Source organism: Sphaeramia orbicularis, chromosome 21 (assembly GCF_902148855.1).
Source record: "Sphaeramia orbicularis chromosome 21, fSphaOr1.1, whole genome shotgun sequence".
Lineage (NCBI taxonomy): Eukaryota > Metazoa > Chordata > Actinopteri > Kurtiformes > Apogonidae > Sphaeramia > Sphaeramia orbicularis.
Window position 1 is genome coordinate 17,624,274 of NC_043977.1, and position 22,588 is coordinate 17,646,861.

Genomic DNA, 22,588 nt, shown 5'->3' on the forward strand with positions numbered 1-22,588 from the left:
TAACATACTTTCAACGTACGACTCCCGACTTCTATGCCTCTATTATATACACTTAGATGAAATTTTTACAACTTCTGCCCTGTATCCACTGGACCCCCTCCAGTGCTTTATGGGCGCCCCACAAATGCTGGGCCCCATGAATTTGTCATGTTTACCCCCCCTTTATCGGCACCCCAGACTATATGTATATATACCAGTGGTTCCCAACCTTTTTTAGCTTGTGACCCCAATTTCACATCAAAACAGAGACTTTTTTTTTTTGCTAAAATTTTGATAATGTAATAGTTTGCTATACTACATTGTAAATAAGCGTTAATTTTAGACGACATTTAGTTTATGCAATGTATATTATTATGGACAGAGGCAGTAAAGTCAGGTGTAGATTACTGCACAAAGTGAGAATTTGATTTTCCTTGGTCAGGATATGTACAGTCAGTCCAGCTTGGATTTCCAAGGCTGACAATTAATACTGAACAAACAAGAACTCAAACTATGAATTATGAAAGAGCTGTAGCATCTGAAACTGACCACAATGAACATTTGACAGATAAACAGAACCACAGTGCTTCAGTTTCAGCTTCACAGTTTGTCATGTCTTTTATGGACTGTGATTGTCTCTCTCAACTCACCATATATTTTTAATCAGTAAGTTTTTATTTTTATCAATTCCTAGAAATTTCAGGCGACCCCATTTGAATTCCAGGCGACCCCACGTGGGGTCCCGACCCAAAGGTTGAAAAACACTGGGATAATTACACACTTGTTGGAATGCTCTAAAAGTGATGTTCTGATGTTCTAAAATACATATTCCTTTCACCTTACATGTGTTTTCTTGTATTTTTTATATTTACTTCTTGTATTTTTTTAAATTTTTTTTTGCTGCTTATGGATGAGGAACCAAATATTATAACGTCATTAAGCTTGATTTTCTAAATAATGTCTGTTTCTACATAATGAAACATGTCTTTTAGGTCTCTCTCCACTCACCATATTTTTTTATTAGTAACTTTTGTTTTGTTTTTTGTTTTTTTAATCAATTACCGTACGTTTTATCCAAGTGCAATACGGGTACTGAACACACTGCGATGACAATACCTCAAAAAAGGACATATATTTAACATATATCCATAGTGTTCAGCCAGGGTCAAAGTGCAATATATACTTATCTCCACTGTTTCTTGGTTGGTGACATACCTGTTTTTATTCTGTATATATATTTACACTTTTTTTTTTTCTTCTTCTTTTAAACTGTTTTGAACTACGCACCACTAGCGATTTGTCTCTTATAATTTCATTGTACATATGTATAATGACGATAAAGGCATTCTATTGTATTGTATTGTATTGTATTCTATTCTATTCTATTACTAGAAATTTCAGGTGACCCCATTTGAATTCCAGACCCAACCCCAAGGTTGAAAAACACCGATATATACACACTGTGTACGAATTCACATTCAATTCAACTGCAGGGCACATGGCAAGTATAATATTATGATAATTGATATACTTATTAACTATTACAAAATGTCTCTGAAATAAAATACATATGTTTTGATACATTAAAATAGGCCCTATTCCACAGGTCCATTTAAACCCCAGTGCCCCCTATGGACCTGCTACCATTTACCATCCACAAACTGAGAAGTCCTTGTATGAGCACTTTCATTCTTTGACAAATGTTCCATGTGTTCTGCAATGATTTGATAAAAGGTGTAAAAGCTAAGAAGCCTTTTTTTTTTTTTTTTTTTTTTTTACAGCGGAGTATGAGACTATAATGGGTATCTAGATTCAAGGTGGGCTGGATTGGCCAGACATTGAATGACTGATCTCAAATGTACCAAGGTTGACTTAAGTGAGTTTGCTGTTGATAATACATAATTAAATAGGTATGTGCAATGGGCATCCCAGTAACTAAGCAACTCAACAGGTAGACAGAACTAAGACAGACTTTCATGATGAAAAGAAACCTAGAGAATGAGAAAGAGAGAGAGAAAGAGAGAGAGAAAAACAGGATGGTCTGGTTCCTTGCTGTCCTTGGGGAGAAAGGGAGTGTCAGAGGCCCTGTGGCTTATAATACCTAACCGGCAACAGGAGACCGGCTGGATGACAACAGTGAAAGACTTCAGAATTGCACATGTGTGTGTACTTGTGTGTGTACTTGTGTGTACTTGTGTGTGTGTGTGTGTGTGTGTATGTATGAGTGAGTGGGTGCTAGTGGCGGGAAACTATTCACCACCTACACCTTTCTAGGTATCAGTCATCAGCTATTAGTAATAATTTCTTTCATATACACAAAATAATACCGACTGTGGCGAATGTGCAAAGCCAGACACTCGATGTAATCTTCAGTCATACGACCTCATGCAATTCACACACAAACAGAAACTCCTTCTGATCCGTCAGTCATCCCCTATCTTATTCTGCATAAGTTTATAAAATAACTTGAAGACTTTAGTAGGGCATGTTTTTCAGTAAACGATACTATATAGTGATGTGACGTTGACGAACGAATCGAATCTTTTGAACGGCTCTTTGAAATGAACGATGGGAACCGAGTCTTTGTAAAGAGCCGTTCATTTTTTTTTTTTTTTTTTTTTTTTTTTTTTTTGGATTAATAACAGTGATTAACCCTTTCATGCATGAATTATGAGAATTTTTCCTGAGTGTTTTTATTTCTGTTTAGGCATTAAATAAAAAACAAACAACGCGTTTGAAAAAAAAAAAAAAATGTATGAAGCTGTTTTTCATGGAGTTTCAGCTGGACAACATGTGTTTAATATTTCAAGCAAAGAAACATATATTTACTGATACACTGTGTGAAATCTATGAAATAAAAACAAGCGCTTTGGGTGTCTAGAAAAGCGCTATATAAATCCAATCCATTATTATTATTATTATTATTATTATTATTATTATTATTATTATTATTATTATTATTATTATTATTATTTATTTTTGTTTAATAACAGTGATTAACCCTTTCATGCATGAATTATGAGAATTTTTCCTGAGTGTTTTTATTTCTGTTTAGGCATTAAATAAAAAACAAACAACGCGTTTGAAAAAAAAATAAAAATGTATGAAGCTGTTTTTCATGGAGTTTCAGCTGGACAACATGTGTTTAATATTTCAAGCAAAGAAACATATATTTACTGATATACTGTGTGAAATCTATGAAATAAAAACAAGCGCTTTGGGTGTCTAGAAAAGCGCTATATAAATCCAATCCATTATTATTATTATTACTATTATTATTATAATTTTTTTAAATTTTTTATTGATTGATTGATTGATTGATTGATTGATTTTTTGTTTAATAACAGTGATTAACCCTTTCATGCATGAATTATAAGAATTTTTCCTGAGTGTTTTTATTTCTGTTTAGGCATTAAATAAAAAACAAACAATGCGTTTGAAAAAAAATAAAAATGTATGAAGCTGTTTTTCATGGAGTTTCAGCTGGACAACATGTGTTTAATATTTCAAGCAAAGAAACATATATTTACTGATATACTGTGTGAAATCTATGAAATAAAAACAAGCGCTTTGGGTGTCTAGAAAAGCGCTATATAAATCCAATCCATTATTATTATCATTACTATTATTATTATAATTTTTTTAAATTTTTTATTGATTGATTGATTGATTGATTGATTGATTTTTTGTTTAATAACAGTGATTAACCCTTTCATGCATGAATTATTTGAATTTTTCCTGAGTGTTTTTATTTCTCTTTAGGCATTAAATAAAAAACAAACAATGCGTTTGAAAAAAAATAAAAACATATGAACCTGTTTTTCATGGAGTTTCAGCTGGACACCATGCGTTTAATATTTCAAGCAAAGAAACATATATTTACTGATATACTGTGTGAAATCTATGAAATAAAAACAAGCACTTTGGGTGTCTAGAAAAGTGCTATATAAATCCAATCCATTATTATTATTATTACTATTATTATTATAATTTTTTTTATTTTTTATTGATTGATTGATTGATTGATTTTTTGTTTAATAACAGTGATTAACCCTTTCATGCATGAATTATTTGAATTTTTCCTGAGTGTTTTTATTTCTCTTTAGGCATTAAATAAAAAACAAACAATGAGTTTGAAAAAAAATAAAAATATATGAACCTGTTTTTCATGGAGTTTCAGCTGGACACCATGCGTTTAATACTTCAAGCAAAGAAACATATATTTACTGATATACTGTGTGAAATCTATGAAATAAAAACAAGCGCTTTGGGTGTCTAGAAAAGTGCTATATAAATCCAATCCATTATTATTATTATTATTATTATTATTATTATTATTATTATTATTTTATTTTATTTTATTTTTTTTAAATTAATTTATTTTTTAATGCTGCTAATCTGATGTTTTCTCACATTTTATCATACTCCAATACTAGTCATTACTCACTTCATGAAGATAACATAAAGTAACGACTTTTGTTTCAAAAATGTTTTACATTAATTACAGTCTAATAACAAGCATTTGATTTCCAATCAAACATGTTAGTGCAGATCAAGTCTATCAAGAACACCAAAGTTACAGTCATGGTATGAATGTCAGTGTATGGGATGATGCAAGAGCGTCCAATGTGTTGACTGATATGGAACTAAAACAACAAAACTCATGAATATACAAGAGAACAGCTGGAGAAGAACTGTCCACTGTAGTGACCAGTATGCATGAAAGAGTTAATCACTGTTGTGTTTTGTGCAATTTTTTCCGTATGTTTACACACATTTATTGTTCTTATTCTGAGGGAAAATGCACGACAATCGTTAAGGTATTTAAGTAATTGCAATGATAAATCGCTTTTGTGTTTTGTGCATTTTTTTCTGTACGTTTACCAACATACTGTTCTTGTTCTGAGAATTGCACTATAGTTCAGGTATTTAAGTAATTGCAGTGATTCATCGCTGTTGTGTTTTGTGCAATTTTTTCCATATGTTCACACACATTTATCGTTCTTGTTTTGAGGAGAATAAAATGTTATTTCATAAGAAAATGTTTTATTTTCTTCTTCATTTTTAGGCTACAGACTAGTCCACATAATGTACCGTGATGTTTTTGGTCAAATTCCAGCATTTGCCGAATGTCACCTCTCATGTCATGGATTTAGCCCACACATTTGAACTAACTATTCTTTTTTACGGTAAGATAATATTTACTGCCGCGCCAATTAAACACCTTTAAAATGTAATGTCTGTAGCCTTTGTAGCCTATGTAGCTATTTAGTCTACTATGTAGCTATTTAGGCTACTATTTACATGTAGCCTATTTAGTCATTAAAACATTGGTGTTTCAAAATAATGCAAAAAACATAAAAGAGCCAGTCTTTTGAACGACTCTTTTCAGTGAACGACTCCCTTCAAAGAGCCAAAAGTCCTATCACTAATACCATAAAGCGAGTCACAAAGGGGTTGTTTTATTTTCGTAAGATCGTTATATTTACATTTAAATATACTCTTGACAGGCAGAAAGTAGGAAATCACATGAGGATTTTGGAACATTTGGAATAATCTTGCCATTGGTCACTTATTTCATCCTTCCTTCCCAATACTAACTCCTAAGCTGCAACTACATTCAAGTTTTGACAAACACAGATGTTTATTTAGCTGTTTCTTTCATGAAAGTTTAGTTGTTTTTTCATTTATTTTTTAATGTTTTTGAGAAAACATAACATAGATAGGTGCTTCTATGAAACTGGTCCCTAAAAACAGCTAACAGGGGCTAAAAATTCAAACCAGATGTAGACTAATATTATGAACCAAGTTTGGAAGCACTTTGGGTCTATTTTGAAAATAAAAATTAACAGAGATAAAAGAGAAACTATTTTTCAGATAAAACACATTTTTATATTTTTAGACAAAAATCTGCATGTAACACGGTCAAAAGGACACGAAAATTACGCACTACTGTTTTTGTTAATGTCGCTTTATTCTCTCACAGGTACATTCTGGGAATCAAGCTAATTATGCAAGACAGAGGGTTTCACAAAAATGACCGCTGTTGTAAAATCATTCGCGATTTTTATGTGTTAACTGGGCAGGTTCTGCATGACCCATTTGGACGTTCCGAGGCTCCGTAGTTACCGTGGAAACACCGTCATCTTCTACAACACTGATTCACCAGTAAAACCCATGGAGTTGGATCAATGACAGTGGATGGACACACTGGATTTATGTTCAATTATTGATATATTTTGCTGAAAAAGTCACTTTTTTCAGTTTTCTTTGTTTTTGATATAATAACCTTCAACTTTAACCCTATAACGCCAAACATATCATATCTGATACGTGAGTTTTGAAGCCCTCAACATGACCAGTGTGATTTTTTTTTCTTGAAAAACCTGATGTATGCAATTAGCTACATGCAATACACAGATAATCCACCAGGGGGAGGAATTCATTCAACAGAAGCCTTTCCAGTGACACTACAAGATTGTCATTAATGAGGAAGGAGGCAGAACTTTGCCAATTTTGAAAGGGAATTACCAATTTGTTAGACATGTTTGTGTTATATTATGTTTTTATTTGTTCAAAAATAATAATATTTGAGCATTGAGACCCGATGTATCAAATATGATACAAAACTGAAACACATACAAGGAAATTATTTGAAAAAATATTTTTTGGTTTGTTCACAAGGACCAAAAAAGGCTCCAGTTTCAAAGAGTTGGAATTTTATGTCAATGATTTAATGGTTCAGGCTTTACAGAGTTAATTTGAGCTTTTTTGGGGGGTAGGAGTCGCCTACATAAGTTTTTACTTCTTCCTACTCCTTTTCGAGCATGGATAATTTCATTTCATTTGTTTTATTATTATTATTATTATTATTATTATTATTATTATTATTATTATTTACTATTACTATTAGTATTTATTTATTTATTTTGTTGTTTGTTTGCTTATCGATCATTTATGTACCAGTACTTATATTTTTTTGGTTGATTTTTGTTTTGATTTCACTGTCTACATGTTCGAAATAAAGATTTCATTCATTCTAACAGTCTGAGGACTGGAATCAGGGGGTAGGACTGGATAAGCAGTGGCTTCTTCCTACTCTTTTTCAGGCACAACAGTTTTTTTTTTTTTTTCTATTATTTGATTTGTTGTGTATTGTTTATCTTTTTTTTTTTCTATTGTTTGATTTTTTAATTTGTGTATTGTTTATTATTATTATCATCATAATCATCATTATTATTATTATTATTATTATTATTATTATTATTATTATTATTATTATTATTATTATTATTATTATTATATTCCATATGTTCTGTATTATGTCTGTGTCTGAAATAAACTAACCTAAACATTCATTCATTCATTCATTCATTCATTTTTATGGTCATCTACATGATTAGTGAATTAAATATAGTAAAATACCTGATGTTCACTGAAAAATAGCAAAATACAGAGGATAGTATTTGAATAAATGGTGATAAATCACTTAAGAAAGGTTAAAATAGAGAGAAAAATTCATTTGAGAAGTGCCACAAAAGCAGCTCTGGGTCTTTATGAGTTAAAGAACAAAGTGACAAATTAGACTCCGAGTTATTTTAACACAGATGTGGAAGAAAGATTCTGAGCACACTTACTAAGTGAAACAGAAAATTAGATTAACTCAGAAAATGCACGAAAAACCATTCAACGACCCCGTTTTCAGGTAAACCAGGACAATAACACTGTCATTAAATATGTCTGTTTTCCCTTAACCCTCTCATCTAAATGCATCTTATTATTATCATCCCTTCAGACTTCAGAATCTGACTCATTTAAGTCTCGGAGGCCAGTGAAAGAAATTTAGTAATTCATTTTTTTTTTTTTTTTTTTTTTTTTCAGCTAGAAAATAGTAAGAAATGTTCACAAAACCTCTGAGTGCCTTAGCTGATATTGTATGTTTCCAAAGCCACCATTTGTATAGAAGAAACACTTATCCCAATGCCCATGTTGAGATCGAGCCTTGTCTTCAGCAGCTGTATCCTGGCAACACGGAGCAGACCTGAACGACCTAGCTATTCAGCTACTCGCATCTTTACATCTGTCTCTTCCAGTGTGGCAGTGGTATGCATAGTGTCAGATGAGGATACACTTGAATTGGTTGCTGCAAGGAAAAAAAAAAAGCAGCAAAGAAAATGCAGTTTTTTTGGTTTTTACTGTAGGTTTTCTTGCTGCAGTAGAAAATCATATAGTGTGTATGAGTCGGAGTTGTTGGGAAAAGTTAACATAAGCCGACACATCATTAGAAAGAAACTGAAATAGAAGTCGACGCAATGAGATAGCACTTCAGTGTTAAATATCTACCTTGATTTGAAGGAGTTCTGCTTTTTGTAACATAAACTCGAAGAGGAAATGGTGTCTGTTTGTGAAGAGCATCCTCCAGCTCCGGCTACATGTGGGGCTTAAATTGGTGGGAAACAAACTTCCTCTTTTCTCACTCCGCTCCCTCATCACACTTGGTTTCCCCTTTTTTTTTTTTTTTACTTTGCTGTTTCACAGTGACACAGCTCAAGATAATCTGATGTATCTGAAAACACTGAAAGGAACCAAGCAACACTTCTCACAAGGTGAAGCAATGTAATACATACTACCACACACTGTCTGTCTCACATACACACACATACACACACTGTGGTCATAGTATGCCAGTAATTAGCAAGTGTTCGTCTTTGTGTAAATGACAGCTAGTTATTGCAGTTTTTAATTTTTTTTGCATCTTACCGATTTTGCTTATGTATATTGGTTCAACTTAGTAATTTACAGAAAGGGGTCATATTTTTGCTAAACCCACTTTTATTAGTCTTTGGTTCATTTATTTGTGTATTTGGACCCTAATAGTTCAAAAAGTTTTAATTTGAACCCTCCAGGTGCTACAAAGCTATCTTTATATTCATTTTGGCAAAAATTTAGCAAATTTTTTTTTTTTTAACATTTTTTAATTTATTTATTTATTTTTTCTATTTTTTATTTATTTATTTATGTATTCATTTATTTATGTATTTATTTATTTATGTATTTTTTTTTTTTTTTTTATTTAATTAATTATTACTTTTTTTAAATTGAGTGGATTTCTACAACTCACTTTAATTCCTGCTTAAGTTGTCATGTTTTATAGTGAGTTACGTCACAACATTTGCACATATAAGTGATCACTGATGGTATACTAATCTGTGACGGGTTGTAAACAGGCTGTTGTCGTCGTGTTGTCGATGAGTTTTAACTGCATTTCCTTTTGCTACAAACTTCAATGGATTGGACTTGTTTTGGTGTCTTCTTAAAGGGGTCATATTTTGCGAAACCCACTTTTATTAGTATTTGGTTCATTTATTTGTGTATTTGTGGACTCTAATAGTTAGAAAAAAATTGAATTTGAACCCTCCAGGTGCTGCAAAGCTATCCTTATATTCATTTTGGCAAAAATTTTGCAATTTTTTTTTTTTTTTTACATTTTTTAATTAATTAATTTATTTTTTCTATTTTTTATTTATTTATTTATGTATTTTTAATCTATTTTTTTTATTAATTAATTATTACTTTTTTTTAATTGAGTGGATTTCTACAACTCACTTTAATTCCTGCTTAAGTTGTCATGTTTTATAGTGAGTTACGTCACAACATTTGCACATATAAGTGATCACTGATGGTATACTAATCTGTGACGGGTTGTAAACAGGCTGTGGTTGTCATGTTGTCGATGAGTTTTAACTGCATTTCATTTTGCTACAAACTTCAATGGATTGGACTTGTTTTGGTGTCTTCTTAAAGGGGTCATATTTTGCGAAACCCACTTTTATTCGTCTTTGGTACATTTAATTGTGTATTTGGACCCTAATAGTTCAAAAAATTGGAATTTGAACCCTCCAGGTGCTACAAAGCTATCTTTATATTCATTTTAGCAAAAATTGAGCAATTTCTTTTTTTTTTTTCTTTTTTTTTTTCTTTTACATTTTTTAATTAATTAATTAGTTTTTTTTCTATATTATTAATTAATTAATTAATTTATTTTTAATCTTTTTTTTTTTTTTTAATTAATTAATTATTACTTTTTTCAAATCGAGTGGATTTCTACAACCCATTTTAATTTCTGCTTAATTTGTCATGTTTTATAACGAGTTACAGGGGTTGGACAAAATAATGGAAACACCTTAAAACATCAACAAAATATAATTTAATATGGTGTAGGTCCGCCTTTTGCGGCAATTACAGCCTCCATTCTCAGAGGTATTGATTCATACAACTTGTGAATTGTTTCCAAAGGAATTTTAAGCCATTCTTCAGTTAGAATACCCTCCAACTCTTTTAGAGACGATGGCGGTGGAAATCGACGTCTTACTTGAATCTCTAAAACTGACCATAAATGCTCAATAATGTTGAGGTCTGGGGACTGTGCCGGCCATACGAGATGCTCAACTTCATTAGAATGTTCCTCATGCCATTCTTTAACAATTCTAGCTGTATGGATTGGGGCATTATCATCTTGAGGTGAAGGTGTTTCCATTATTTTGTCCAACCCCTGTATGTCACAACATTTGCACATACAGGGTGACCCAAAAAAACGGGAATTTTTGAAGTGCGTATTAGCAGACATGAGCAAGTAGCAGCACTGTGAGACAGTGACCTTGAGCAAGTAAACACACCCCCAGTTTAGTAACCATGGATCAGTGGAACGGGCAACAGCATGCGTTAGCCATAAAAATGTTTTATAAAAACGGTGATAGTTTGACAGCTGCGCAGAGGGAGTTCCGACGTTTTTACAACTTAGGACGTCATGGTGCTGTTCCATCAAAACACGTGATAAAATGTTGGATTAATAACTTTGAAGAGACTGGATCTGCCCTAAAGAAGAAACCAACAGGACGACCAAGAAGTGCTCGTACTCCTGGCCCCCTAGATCGCCACATTTGTCCGTTTGTGATTTTTTTCTTGTGCGGCTATCTCAAGAGTAAAGTGTACAAGACTCGACCAAGAACTCTGGATGAGTTAAAACAGAGAATTCAGGATGAAATTCGCAGTATCCCAGCTGAGATGTTGCACCAGTCAATGAGGAATCTCAACAGCAGATTTCAAGAATGCATTCGTACAGGAGGACGCCATCTACAGGAAGTCATTTTAAAAAAATGAAAATTCCATCAATGTTTCTTAAATGGCATGGTTTAAGGTTTCAATTACTATGAATAAAATATTTTTCTTCCATCACTCTCGGTTTTATTGGATTGTTACAAAGTTCCAGTTTTTTTGTGTCACCCTGTATAAGTGATCACTGATGGTATACTAATCTCTGATGGGTTGTAAACAGGCTGTTGTCACTGTGTTGTTGACGAGTTTTAGCTGCATTTCCTTTTGCCACAAACTTCAATGGATTGGACTTGTTTTGGAGTCTTCTTAAAGGGGTCATATTTTGCGAAACCCACTGTTATTAGTATTTGGTTCATTTATTTGTGTATTTGTGGACTCGAATAGTTAAAAAAAATTTGAATTTGAACCCTCCAGGTGCTGCAAAGCTATCTTTATATTCATTTTGGCAAAAATTGAGTGGATTTCTACAACCTGTTTTAACTCCTGCTTAATTTGTTACATCACTACATTTGCACATATAAGGTCAAGACTTCCGACGGACATTTCTCCGAGTACGACATAATTGTTTCTCAGCAGCAGCGGTTGTAGTAAAAACTGAAAATATGTCCAAACTTTGAGCCGATTACCTAAAATGTTCAGTTGTTGGTTGCATTTATGAACACAAGTGGCTGAACGGGACAGAAAGCAGGGTCAACAATCTGGAGGGGGCGGGGCTTGAAGTGGCTCGTGTGCATTTAAAGGGCCAGCGCTCAAAATGACCTTTCAGGTGTCATTACTCAGAAATAGGGTTGAAGATGGACCTGTGGAGTTGAATTAATGAAGAATTCAGACCCAAGTATAACATTTACAGTTTGTATAGACCACAGGGAAATGTTTGAAAATGCAAAATTCCATTTAAAAAAGCAAAATATCACTCCCTCAACATACTATTGTTTCAAGTTTTCTATTATTAACAAATCCAGGGAACAGAGACCATGTTTTTTGTTTTTTTTAAAATGCTCAGATCTGCTAACTTGAGTGATCACCTCAAACTCACGTGCATGGAATATGGTGGAGGGAAGAAACTACTAAATTTGGGACAGACTGAAAAAAAAAGAGGTGCATCCTGGAACGCATTTTTCTTATTATTTTACCTACTATTATGTATACCTTGGTGATAGAGCTGCACATATAATTACATTCCAATTGTAAGTTAAATGTCAAAATGTGTAATTTATTTATTTTTTTTTAATGGTACTCTTAAGTTTGCATTAGAGTGTTTGAGTTAGAAAAAAGTACATATATATAAATCAGTAATGTGCGTATTTTCCATAACAACCAGCACTTATACGCACTTAAGTTGAAGTTGCATTATTTCCAACATTTTCCACAGTAATCATACTTCGCAGTAACCCATTCAGCAAAACCTAACACAGCCATTCACATCGTCTTCACATTTCTGAGCTAAAACTGGCTTCACATCCTCATTCACACACACATATATATATATATATATATATATATATATATATATATATATATATATATATATATATATATATATACATATATATATATATATATATATATATATATATATATATATATATATATATATATATACATATCTCAATGCTGGTCATGTTTTAACTTTTCATTCATATTTAACTCCTTATATTTACAGTATTTATGGTTCATTTTAAGCAGCGATAGTACTTGGTTTGGGCTGGATTAACTCGGTTTAACACATAAATAATATCTGCCAAGACGTATTAAAAAAACAACTCACTTATATTGACAAAAACCAAAAGTACTTTTATTTTCAAAACCTTCAAATTTATGGAAATCAGGATGCGGATATCAGTCTCTAGTGGCAAAGCTCTGGATTGTGAATGCACCCCAAACACCTCCTGTCTACGGAACAAAGGTGAAAAACACAGAAGATCCTTCAATACCAAATAAATTCAGTTATAGATATGTGCGATTTGCATAAATGTACATTGGCAACATTTCATTCTGATAAACTGGGGTTGTTTTTTCAGAGCTATGCATTTTAATGAACGCACTTGGACATTTGTATTTTCTTCATGTCAGTACATTCACAACGCCGCTGAATCTTAATACATACGTCCACGCACACACACAAATGATGATATTTGTGCATGCACGCGCTCTGCAGTTGTTCTTGGCAGTCAGCGCTAATGTTTATCTATTTATTGAGCACTCACCACTGGGAGAATTAAGACCCTGAGGAACTGTCTGTCCATTAGGTGTTGACTTATCCACCAACATTCTTGAATTCTCCTTACCGGGGGAGCATTGTCCGTTACCTGGGAGACAAACAGAAACACAGAAATACTCACTCTGTGAAGCCACTGCTGGATGAAACAATAAGACTTTTGCTGGTTCTGAGCATAGAAATGATTATGGCTTTGGAGAACATTTATTTATTTTTTTAAGACTTTATTTTTCAATTTTTAAATAAGCATCTACATCAGAATAGGACATATGAACTAGTCCAAAGCAGAACAACACACACAAACATCAAACACCACCCACCCAAAGGCTCAGAAAGAAGGAAAAATACATAAATAAAATTAAAATAAATAAATAAATAAATAAATAAAAATATTAAATATAAAAAATAATAATAAAATAAAATATAAAATAAAACAAAATAAAATATAAAATATAAGATATGAAATATAAAATTAAAATAAAAAATAAAATAAAATAAAATATAAAAATAAAATAGAATATAATATGAAATATAAAATATTTAAAAAATTAAATAAAATATAAAATAAAACAAAATAAAATAAAGTAAAACATTAAAAAATTAAATAAAATATAAAAAATAAAATATAATATAAAATAAAAATTTAATAAAATACAATATAAAATATTAAAAAATAAAATATAAAACAAAATAAAATAAAGAAAAAAATAAATAAAATAAAATATAAAAAATGAAATAAAATAAAATATAAAAAATGAAATAAAATAAAATAAAATAAATAAAATAAAATAAAATAAAAAGGGGGCACACCATTAGACTGACATCTTTTTTTTTAAAAGACTATTTTTCAATTTTCAAATAAGCGTCTACATCAGCATAGGACATATGAACTAGTCCAAGGCAGAACAACACACAAACATCAAACCCCACCCACCCAAAGGCTCAGAGAGAAGGAAAAATAAAATAAAATACAATTTTTTATTATTTTTTGTAAAGAAAAGGGGGCACACAGACTGACTTTTATTATGAAAAAGAAAGAAATTTAAATACAGATTAGTCTGATGCATAATGCTTGCATTAATAGTCTGCTTTTTGTAAACACTTATATGATGTATGATACTAAGGGTTACTGCAAAGATGAGGACAGAAATGAAAAAAGGGAAGGAATGCAGAAGTCTAATAGAAGGGGAGGACTTGAATGAAATTTACAAAAGGGTTCCAAGTTAAAGTGAAATCCCTATGCTTGGAGAACATTTGAACTTCTATTCGATTTTTTTTGTTCATAAAACCATGACAATACAATACTGAGATGAGCTGCTAAATATTTCTGGTTTGTTCACTTTTATATGTTGGGAATAAAGAAGGTCAGTGTGAAAAGCATTGGATCAAATGTATTTTTATGTATGTATGTATGTATGTATGTATGTATGTATGTATGTATTTATTTATTTATTTATTAGGGACAGTGCATATTAACAAACAATTACAACAATTGCAGCTGTAAATATGCCAGATTGTAGCAACTGTGCTAAATTTCCATCTGGAGTCTATAGGCAGGTGACAAGTAAGACAAATCATCATAAAAACACACAAAACATGTATGTATGTATATAAGTATATATTTGACATGATATACAAAAGCTTTTTTAACCCATAAACACCCAAACATCCATCACTGACCAAAACCATCTACTGATCTAAAATGTTTAATATCTGTTCATCCACTAATTCTATTAATACATGTAAATAATTGGTGTAAAATGCAGTTTGTCGTCTTTTCATGGTCATCAGATATGACCCATTTGGATATTCAGAGGCTTCGTAGTTACCATGGAAACACCATAATCTTCAACAACATGAATTCACCAGTAAAACCCATAGAGTATGATAAATAACAGTGGATGGACACACTTGGTTTATGTTCAATTAATGGTATATTTTACTGAAAAAGTCACTTTTCGGCAGTTTTCTCTGTTTTTTGATATAATGCCCCCGACTTTAATCTGAGCTTTCACAGACATCTAAATGATCAGTGAATTAAATACAGGAAAATACCTGATTTATACTGATAAAATACAAAATATAGAGGATAATATTATAATAAATGGGATTAATCATTCAAAAAAGGTTAGATGTAAAGAAAATTTCATTCACAAAAATAGTTCTTGGTCTTTATAGGGGAATAGAAACATTCTGAAGTCACTGTTTTTCTGGACAAATGGACTCGTTTTCACATGACAAACACTATTTAATTTTGTATAAAGTGGAGTATTCTTTCTTAACCCATGAAGACCCAAACAGCCATCAATGACTAAAACCATTTTCTGACCTGAATTAAATATCGGAAAATACCTGATTTATACTAAAATACAAAATACAGAGGATATTATAATAAATGGTGATAATTCACTTAAGAAAGGTTAGATACAGTGTAAAAAAGAAAAAACTCATAAAAAAAACAGTATTATTCTGGCAGCTGGGGTGCTGAAAAAATACTGTTAAATAACGGTAAACAACCATCTCATAAAAATACGACAATTTTCCATAATTAAAATACAGTTTTTTGCCCTAACTTTACATGAGATTTTGCATATTTTTTGACTTTTTAATGTTTAATAAAGAATATTTACATGTATTAAAAAAATCAAATTACCTATAAATATATATATATAAATATATAAATAATTTTCAATGAGACTAAGTTGTACAATCCACTGATAAAAACTGTATTTGGACAGTTTATCAGTGCTTATACATGTTATACATTCACAAAAATACATTTATTTAACATTTTTGTTGTGAAACCTCACGTAATTACACAAGATATTGGTCAATTAACAAACAAGTCTTGTTAAACTTACAGAACAAATACTTACGTAAAATACTTTTACGGTTAATTGTCTGTAATTTTATCTTGTTTTATTTATTCTTTTTTTTTTTTTTTTTTTTTACAGTATTAAACTTTAAATTAACAGTTTAATCTCATAAATAGAAAAGAATATTTGTGAAATTATGATACATTTGCAAATATATTTTAACTATATTTTTCTGTGAAAAAAGAAAAAAATTATTTTTAAAAAAAATGGGAATTTTTTGGTTATTCACAGTTACAGTTTTTTCCTGTTATTTTACATTTGACGTGTAAAATCACAGCCTGTTTTTGTCATTTCATTGATATTTTTCTGTATTTTTAAAAATACAGGAAAAATCTGTAAAATAAACAGTGAAAATTCTGTTAAATTACAGATTTTTTTTACAGTGTGGCTTTAATTCATAAATTCGCAGATACAGTATTTTCCGTTTTTATTTGAGGGACTGATGAGAGTTTTGTCAATTTGTAAGAAAGAAAAGAAAAAAAGTAAGATGGCACAGTTTTTCACTAACAAGCAAATATAAATTAAAGAGGAAAACGAGTAAAATCTGTTAAAGTTCGCAGCTGTTGACAGAATGTCTGAGGAGGGGATTATTGATATTTTCCTGTATCTTAAAAATACAGGAAAAATCTGTAAAATAAACAGTGAAAATTCTGTTAAATTACAGATTTTTTTCTTTTTTTTTTTTACAGTGTACAGAGAAAATGTCATTTGAGAACTGACATAAAAGTAGCACTAGGTCTTTATGGGTTAAAAGTTTCATTCTTTTAGATAAAAAGAAGCGACTAGACTTGTAAAGCTCAGGTTTTCCTTTAAACCTAAACCTGAATCTGTGACTATGGAGGTCACACTACAAAATGCATAAGGAAACCAACGATGCTGTCTTCATGCACCTATAGGATTCTAATGTCCACTAAATGTGGATCAGATTGCATACTCTCAGCAGTCTGTACAGAAGCCAGGCTATGGATAGCCCTGTGTCCACTCACAGGGAGAGCAAACCAATCCCTTATCCCCTTACACCCAGGCCCCATAAGGGTCACTGGAACAATACAGTGGCAACAGGCAAACACCCCTGCTGACCCAGGTGTCAGATCCCTTAGGAACCACAGTGAGACATCATTTACAACAGCACAGCCACAACTGAGAAAAGATAGAAAGTATATGTTAACCCTCCGGTATCCCGTCCAGCAAGGCCCTTAGTAAGCACCAAGTGTGCCTTTTTCGCACACTTGTGGAATAATGTCCAAAAAAAATTTTCAAACAGTTTGTTTTTAATCCTTTTACACTTTTTTCTATTTCATCAACTTGAGTCGTAAATAAAAATACCAAATACTCAATAATTGTCATATTTTTTCAACCCTTTAAATGCTGTGTTTGTAATGTAAACAAACCGTTTTTTGGATGCAAAAAACACACAAAAATAATTTTTTTTCAATATACTACATAAAAAGTGGATCACATATTATTTGATTTTTGCAGCCTGGGATATGTCAATGATTAACTCCAACATCGGTTAATTTGCATTATTATTTTGGGCGCTAGGTCAAATGTTCAAAAATACTAGCATATGTCACCAAGTGTAAAAAAAAAGGGCCACTTATAAATCAAACTATTAAATATTATATGTTGATTTATTTTTCTGCTCTAATTTGATTTTATTTTTGTAAATCAAGGTCAGCCCTAATCGTACATATCAAATGGAAGAAATAGTGCGTTTTAGGCACACTTATTAATAATAATAATAATAATAATAATAAACTTTATTTGTATAGCACCTTTCATACAGAAATTGTAGCCCAAAGTGCTTCACATTGATTGAAAAAATACAATATTAAAATACATTAAGATTTGATTAGAAATACAATAAAATAAAATAAATATAAAAACAGTGCACATTAAAATATTTGATTATGCATAGACTTGGGAGACAGATGCTAGTCTTGTAATTTTCTTTTGTTTACAATGTGCACATTTTAGTTGGTGGCCAGAATTTTAAAGATCATGCAAAAATGAACAACTTTTGAATTCTAACCTTATTTAAATTGTGAAAAATAAGGTGAAGTTTTTAAAACGAAGTGCAAAGTGTGCCTAAAAGGCTCACCCGGATACCGGAGGGTTAAAGGAGGGATATTTAGCTTTTTAAATGGAATGATGCAATTTTTCCATTTAAAAATACTGATATAATATTTTATTTTTTATTGGACTGTCTTGTCTCTGTAGCACTTTGAGATTCTGCTGAATGAAAAGTGCGTTATAAATGCAATTTATTATTATTTTGTACTGTACTGCTGTACTGCTCTGTCCTGTTTAACCAACAATTGAACATTTTAGGTAATCGGCTCAAAGTTTGGACATATTTTCAGTTTTTACTACAACCGCTGCTGCTGATAAACAATTATGTTGTACTCGGAGAAATGTTCATCGGAAGTCTTGACCTTATGTGTGAAAATGTTGTGATGTAACTAGTTATAAAATGTAACATATTAAGAAGGAATTGAAACAGGTTGTGGAAATCCATTGTTTTTAAAAAATAAATAAAAATAAATAAATAAATAAAAGATTTAAAAATAAATAAATAAATAAATAAATAAATAAATAATAGGCTTAAAAATAAATAAATAATAGATTTTAATTAAATAAATAAATAAATAGATAGATAAATAATCGATTTAAAAATAAATAAATAACAGCTTTAAAGATAAATAAATAAATAAATAATAGCTTTTAAAATAAATAAATAACAGATTTAAAAATAAATAAATAAATAATAGGCTTAAAAATAAATAAATAATAGATTTTAATTAAATAAATAAATAAATAGATAGATAGATAAATAGTCGATTTAAAAATAAATAAATAACAGCTTTAAAGATAAATAAATAAATAAATAAATAAATAAATAATAGATTTTTAAAAATAAATAAATAACAGATTTAAAAATAAATAAATAAATAAATAATAGATTTTTAAAATAAATAACAGATTTAAAAATAAATAAATAAATAAATAATAGATTTTTAAAATAAATAATAGATTTAAAAATAAATAAATAACAGATTTTTAAAAAAATGATAGATAGATAGATAGATAGATAGATAGATAGATAGATAGATAGATAGATAGATAGATAGATAGATAGATAGATAGATAGATAGATAGATAGATAGATAGATAGATAGATAGATAGATAGATAAAAAATAAATAAATACAATGACATAACAAATTAAGTAGGAATTAAAACAGGTTGTAGAAATCCACTCGATTTTTACCAAAATGAATATAAAGATAGCTTTGCAACACCCGGAGGGTTCAAATTCAAACTTATTGAACTATTAGAGTCCAAAAATACACAAATAAATGAACCAAATACTAATAAAAGTGGGTTTAGCAAAATATGACCCCTTTACGAAGACACCAAGCTGAGTCTAATCCACTGAAGTTTGTAGCAAAAGGAAATGCAGCTAAAACACTAAGAACTGAACCTGAAGTCGCGACAACAACAGCCTGTTTACAGCCCGTCACAGATTAGTATACCGTCAGTGATCACTTATGCATAAAAGAGAATGTGTGTCAGATCTTGTTTTGCTGTGACAGTTCCTCTTAGTTTGACAACCTCTTTTGTGGCATTGTTCCATTGTAGTGACAGACCCGCTGAGTGGGGCATATTGGGAGACGCTGTCCATGACACAATCCCTGGGACGGGGCTCAGGTTGCACAGGTTGGGGTTGGAGGAAATCTCAGGTGACCAAGGCTGGCTATCCCTTGGCAATGCTGTCCTGGAGACAGGAGTGGCCCAGATTTGTCATGAAGGATTTTCCATTACTGTAGCAGACACAGCTCTGCGACTAGTAGGCTCCTACATGGCCTCAGCTACTAACCCTCTGTTTATATGTGTTATATAATCACTATTGTTATTATTATTATTATTATTATTATTATTATTATTATTATTATTATTATTATTATTATTATTTATTTATTTATTTTTTTTATTACAGGGTGGGGAAGCAAAATTTACAATGAACATTTAGTTGTTTTTTCTCAGCAGGCACTACGTCAATTGTTTTGAAACCAAACATATATTGATGTCATAATCATACCTAACACTATTATCCATACCTTTTCAGAAACTTTTGCCCATATGAATAATCAGGAAAGCAAACGTCAAAGAGTGTGTGATTTGCTGAATGCACTCGTCACACCAAAGGAGATTTCAGAAATAGTTGGAGTGTCCATAAAGACTGTTTATAATGGAAAGAAGAGAATGACTATGAGCAAAACTATTACCAGAAAGTCTGGAAGATACTATTAAAGAAGAATGGGAGAAGTTGTCACCCGAATATTTGAGGAACACTTGCGCAAGTTTCAGGAAGCGTGTGAAGGCAGTTATTGAGAAAGAAGGAGGACACATAGAATAAAAACATTTTCTATTATGTCAATTTTCTTGTGGCAAATAAATTCTCATGACTTTCAATAAACTAATTGGTCATACACTGTCTTTCAATCCCTGCCTCAAAATATTGTAAATTTTGCTTCCCCACCCTGTATTATTATTATTATTATTATTATTATTATTATTATTATTATTATTATTATTATTATTATTACCTCCACCAAGAAGGTTATGTTGTTGCCGGTGTTGGTTTGTCTGTCTGTCTGTCTGTCTGTCTGTCTGTCTGTCTGTCTGTTTGTTTGTTTGTTTGTTTGTTTGTTTGTTTGTCTGTCTGACCGTGTGCAAGATAACTCAAAAAGTTATGGACAGATTTGGATGAAAATTTCAGGAAATGTTGATACTGGCACAAGGAAGAAATGATTCAATTTTGGTGGTGATCGGGGTGGGGTTGGGGGGGCACTGATTGGCCTTGGCAGAGGTCTGCACTCTCTTTTCTAGAAAAGCACTCGGAGAGCCCCCGGTGGCACACCCCACCACCACCAAAATTTTGGTGATCGCCACCAAAATTTAATCATTTCTTCCTTGTGCCAGTATCAACATTTCCTAAAATTTTCATCCAAATCTGTCCATAACATTTTGAGTTATCTTGCACATGGTCAGACAGGCAAACAAACAAACAAACAAACATTGGGGGGGGCACTGATCTGCCTTGGCAGAGGTCTGCGTTCTCCGAGTGCATCTAGTTATTATTATTATTATTATTATTATTATTATTATCAGGGTGCAATTTGTCAAAAAAACGGGGGGGGGGGGGGGTTGACTTTTTTGGGGGTTTTTTGTCAGTTGGAACTGGGGGGGGGGGCCGTTATATACGTGGGGGTGCGGTCCATAAATAATATAACTAGCGCTGGCATCAAACCAAAGTGAAACTTTACATACTTTCAACATCCAACTCCCAGGTGCTATTTCTCTTGTGGGCCCCATGAAAGGTAACCATTGTGGACCCTTCATAAAATACAGTATCTTGTCAATTTGTAGAGGGGTGGTGGTGGTGGTGGTGGGGGGGGGGGGGTGCAGCCTATACATACCATCACCGAAACTTAACATAACTTTCCACGTCCAACTCCTGGTTCTATTCCTCTCTTATACAATGGATCTTACATGAAATTTTCACAACTTCTAACCTGTATCCACTGGACTCCCTCCACTGCTCTTTTGGGCACCCCACAAATGCTGGGCCCCATGAATTCGTCACATTTACCCCCCCCCCTTTACGGTGCCCCAGTGTATGGGGATGTTCGCGAATTTTGAGACTGCTGACAGTTCAGTTCAGGTGAACGATAGTGCCAATAATGTAGGATATACAGTAGGTGGAAGGAAAGTGTCACAACCTGCCTGGTATTTACACTGGTTGGTTGTCCCCCCCCCCGCCCCCCCTGACACCATCCCATGCCCAGTCTGTCCGAATATGTAAACTTATGAGCACAACTGTACATCTGTGACATGCTGGTCCCATATCAACTATCTCAGACCTTGAGAACCTCAGGGACTGGTCTTCTGCTGGTGCCCAGAGTCAGGACTAAACACAATGAAGCTGCGTTTCAGTTCCATGTAGCTCAACTCTGGAACAGTTTTTGATGTAAGACAGGCCTCTACTCTGACAATGTTTAAAGGTGGGGTAGGAGATATTGGAAAAACACTCGAGCATGCTACATTTTGAAAAAACGCAATTCAAAAGTCCAAACCCCTTTCTTCAGACAACCCCCCCCCCCCCCCCCCCCCAAAGAAGCCATGCCTCCAGAGTACTGGTACGTTCAATGCTTGTTCCTGAGGGTTCATGAATGCTGCACAGTGTCAATCAATTCACCCAGCTCTGGGGGGGAGGGGGGGGGGGGGGGGGGGGGCAAATGCCAGTTGAGTTTGACAGACATATCGCCATTCAGTCATTTCAATGGGTCGGTTAAAATGATTGGATGGTGTTTTTTTTCAGTCCTGTCCCTTCCACA

The 22,588-nt window shown here is 32.2% G+C and overlaps 1 protein-coding gene across 2 annotated transcripts in view; it reads right to left on the reverse strand.

Annotated features, from left to right (window-relative positions):
* Window positions 1-22,588, reverse strand: part of LOC115413069 (zinc finger protein Helios-like) — a 76,776-nt gene that overhangs the window by 28,720 nt on the left and 25,468 nt on the right. For both annotated transcript variants that reach the window (XM_030125825.1, XM_030125826.1), the window contains exon 4: window positions 13,302-13,403. In XM_030125825.1, the coding sequence (XP_029981685.1) occupies window positions 13,302-13,403 (102 nt within the window). The remainder of the gene's footprint in view (window positions 1-13,301; window positions 13,404-22,588) is intronic.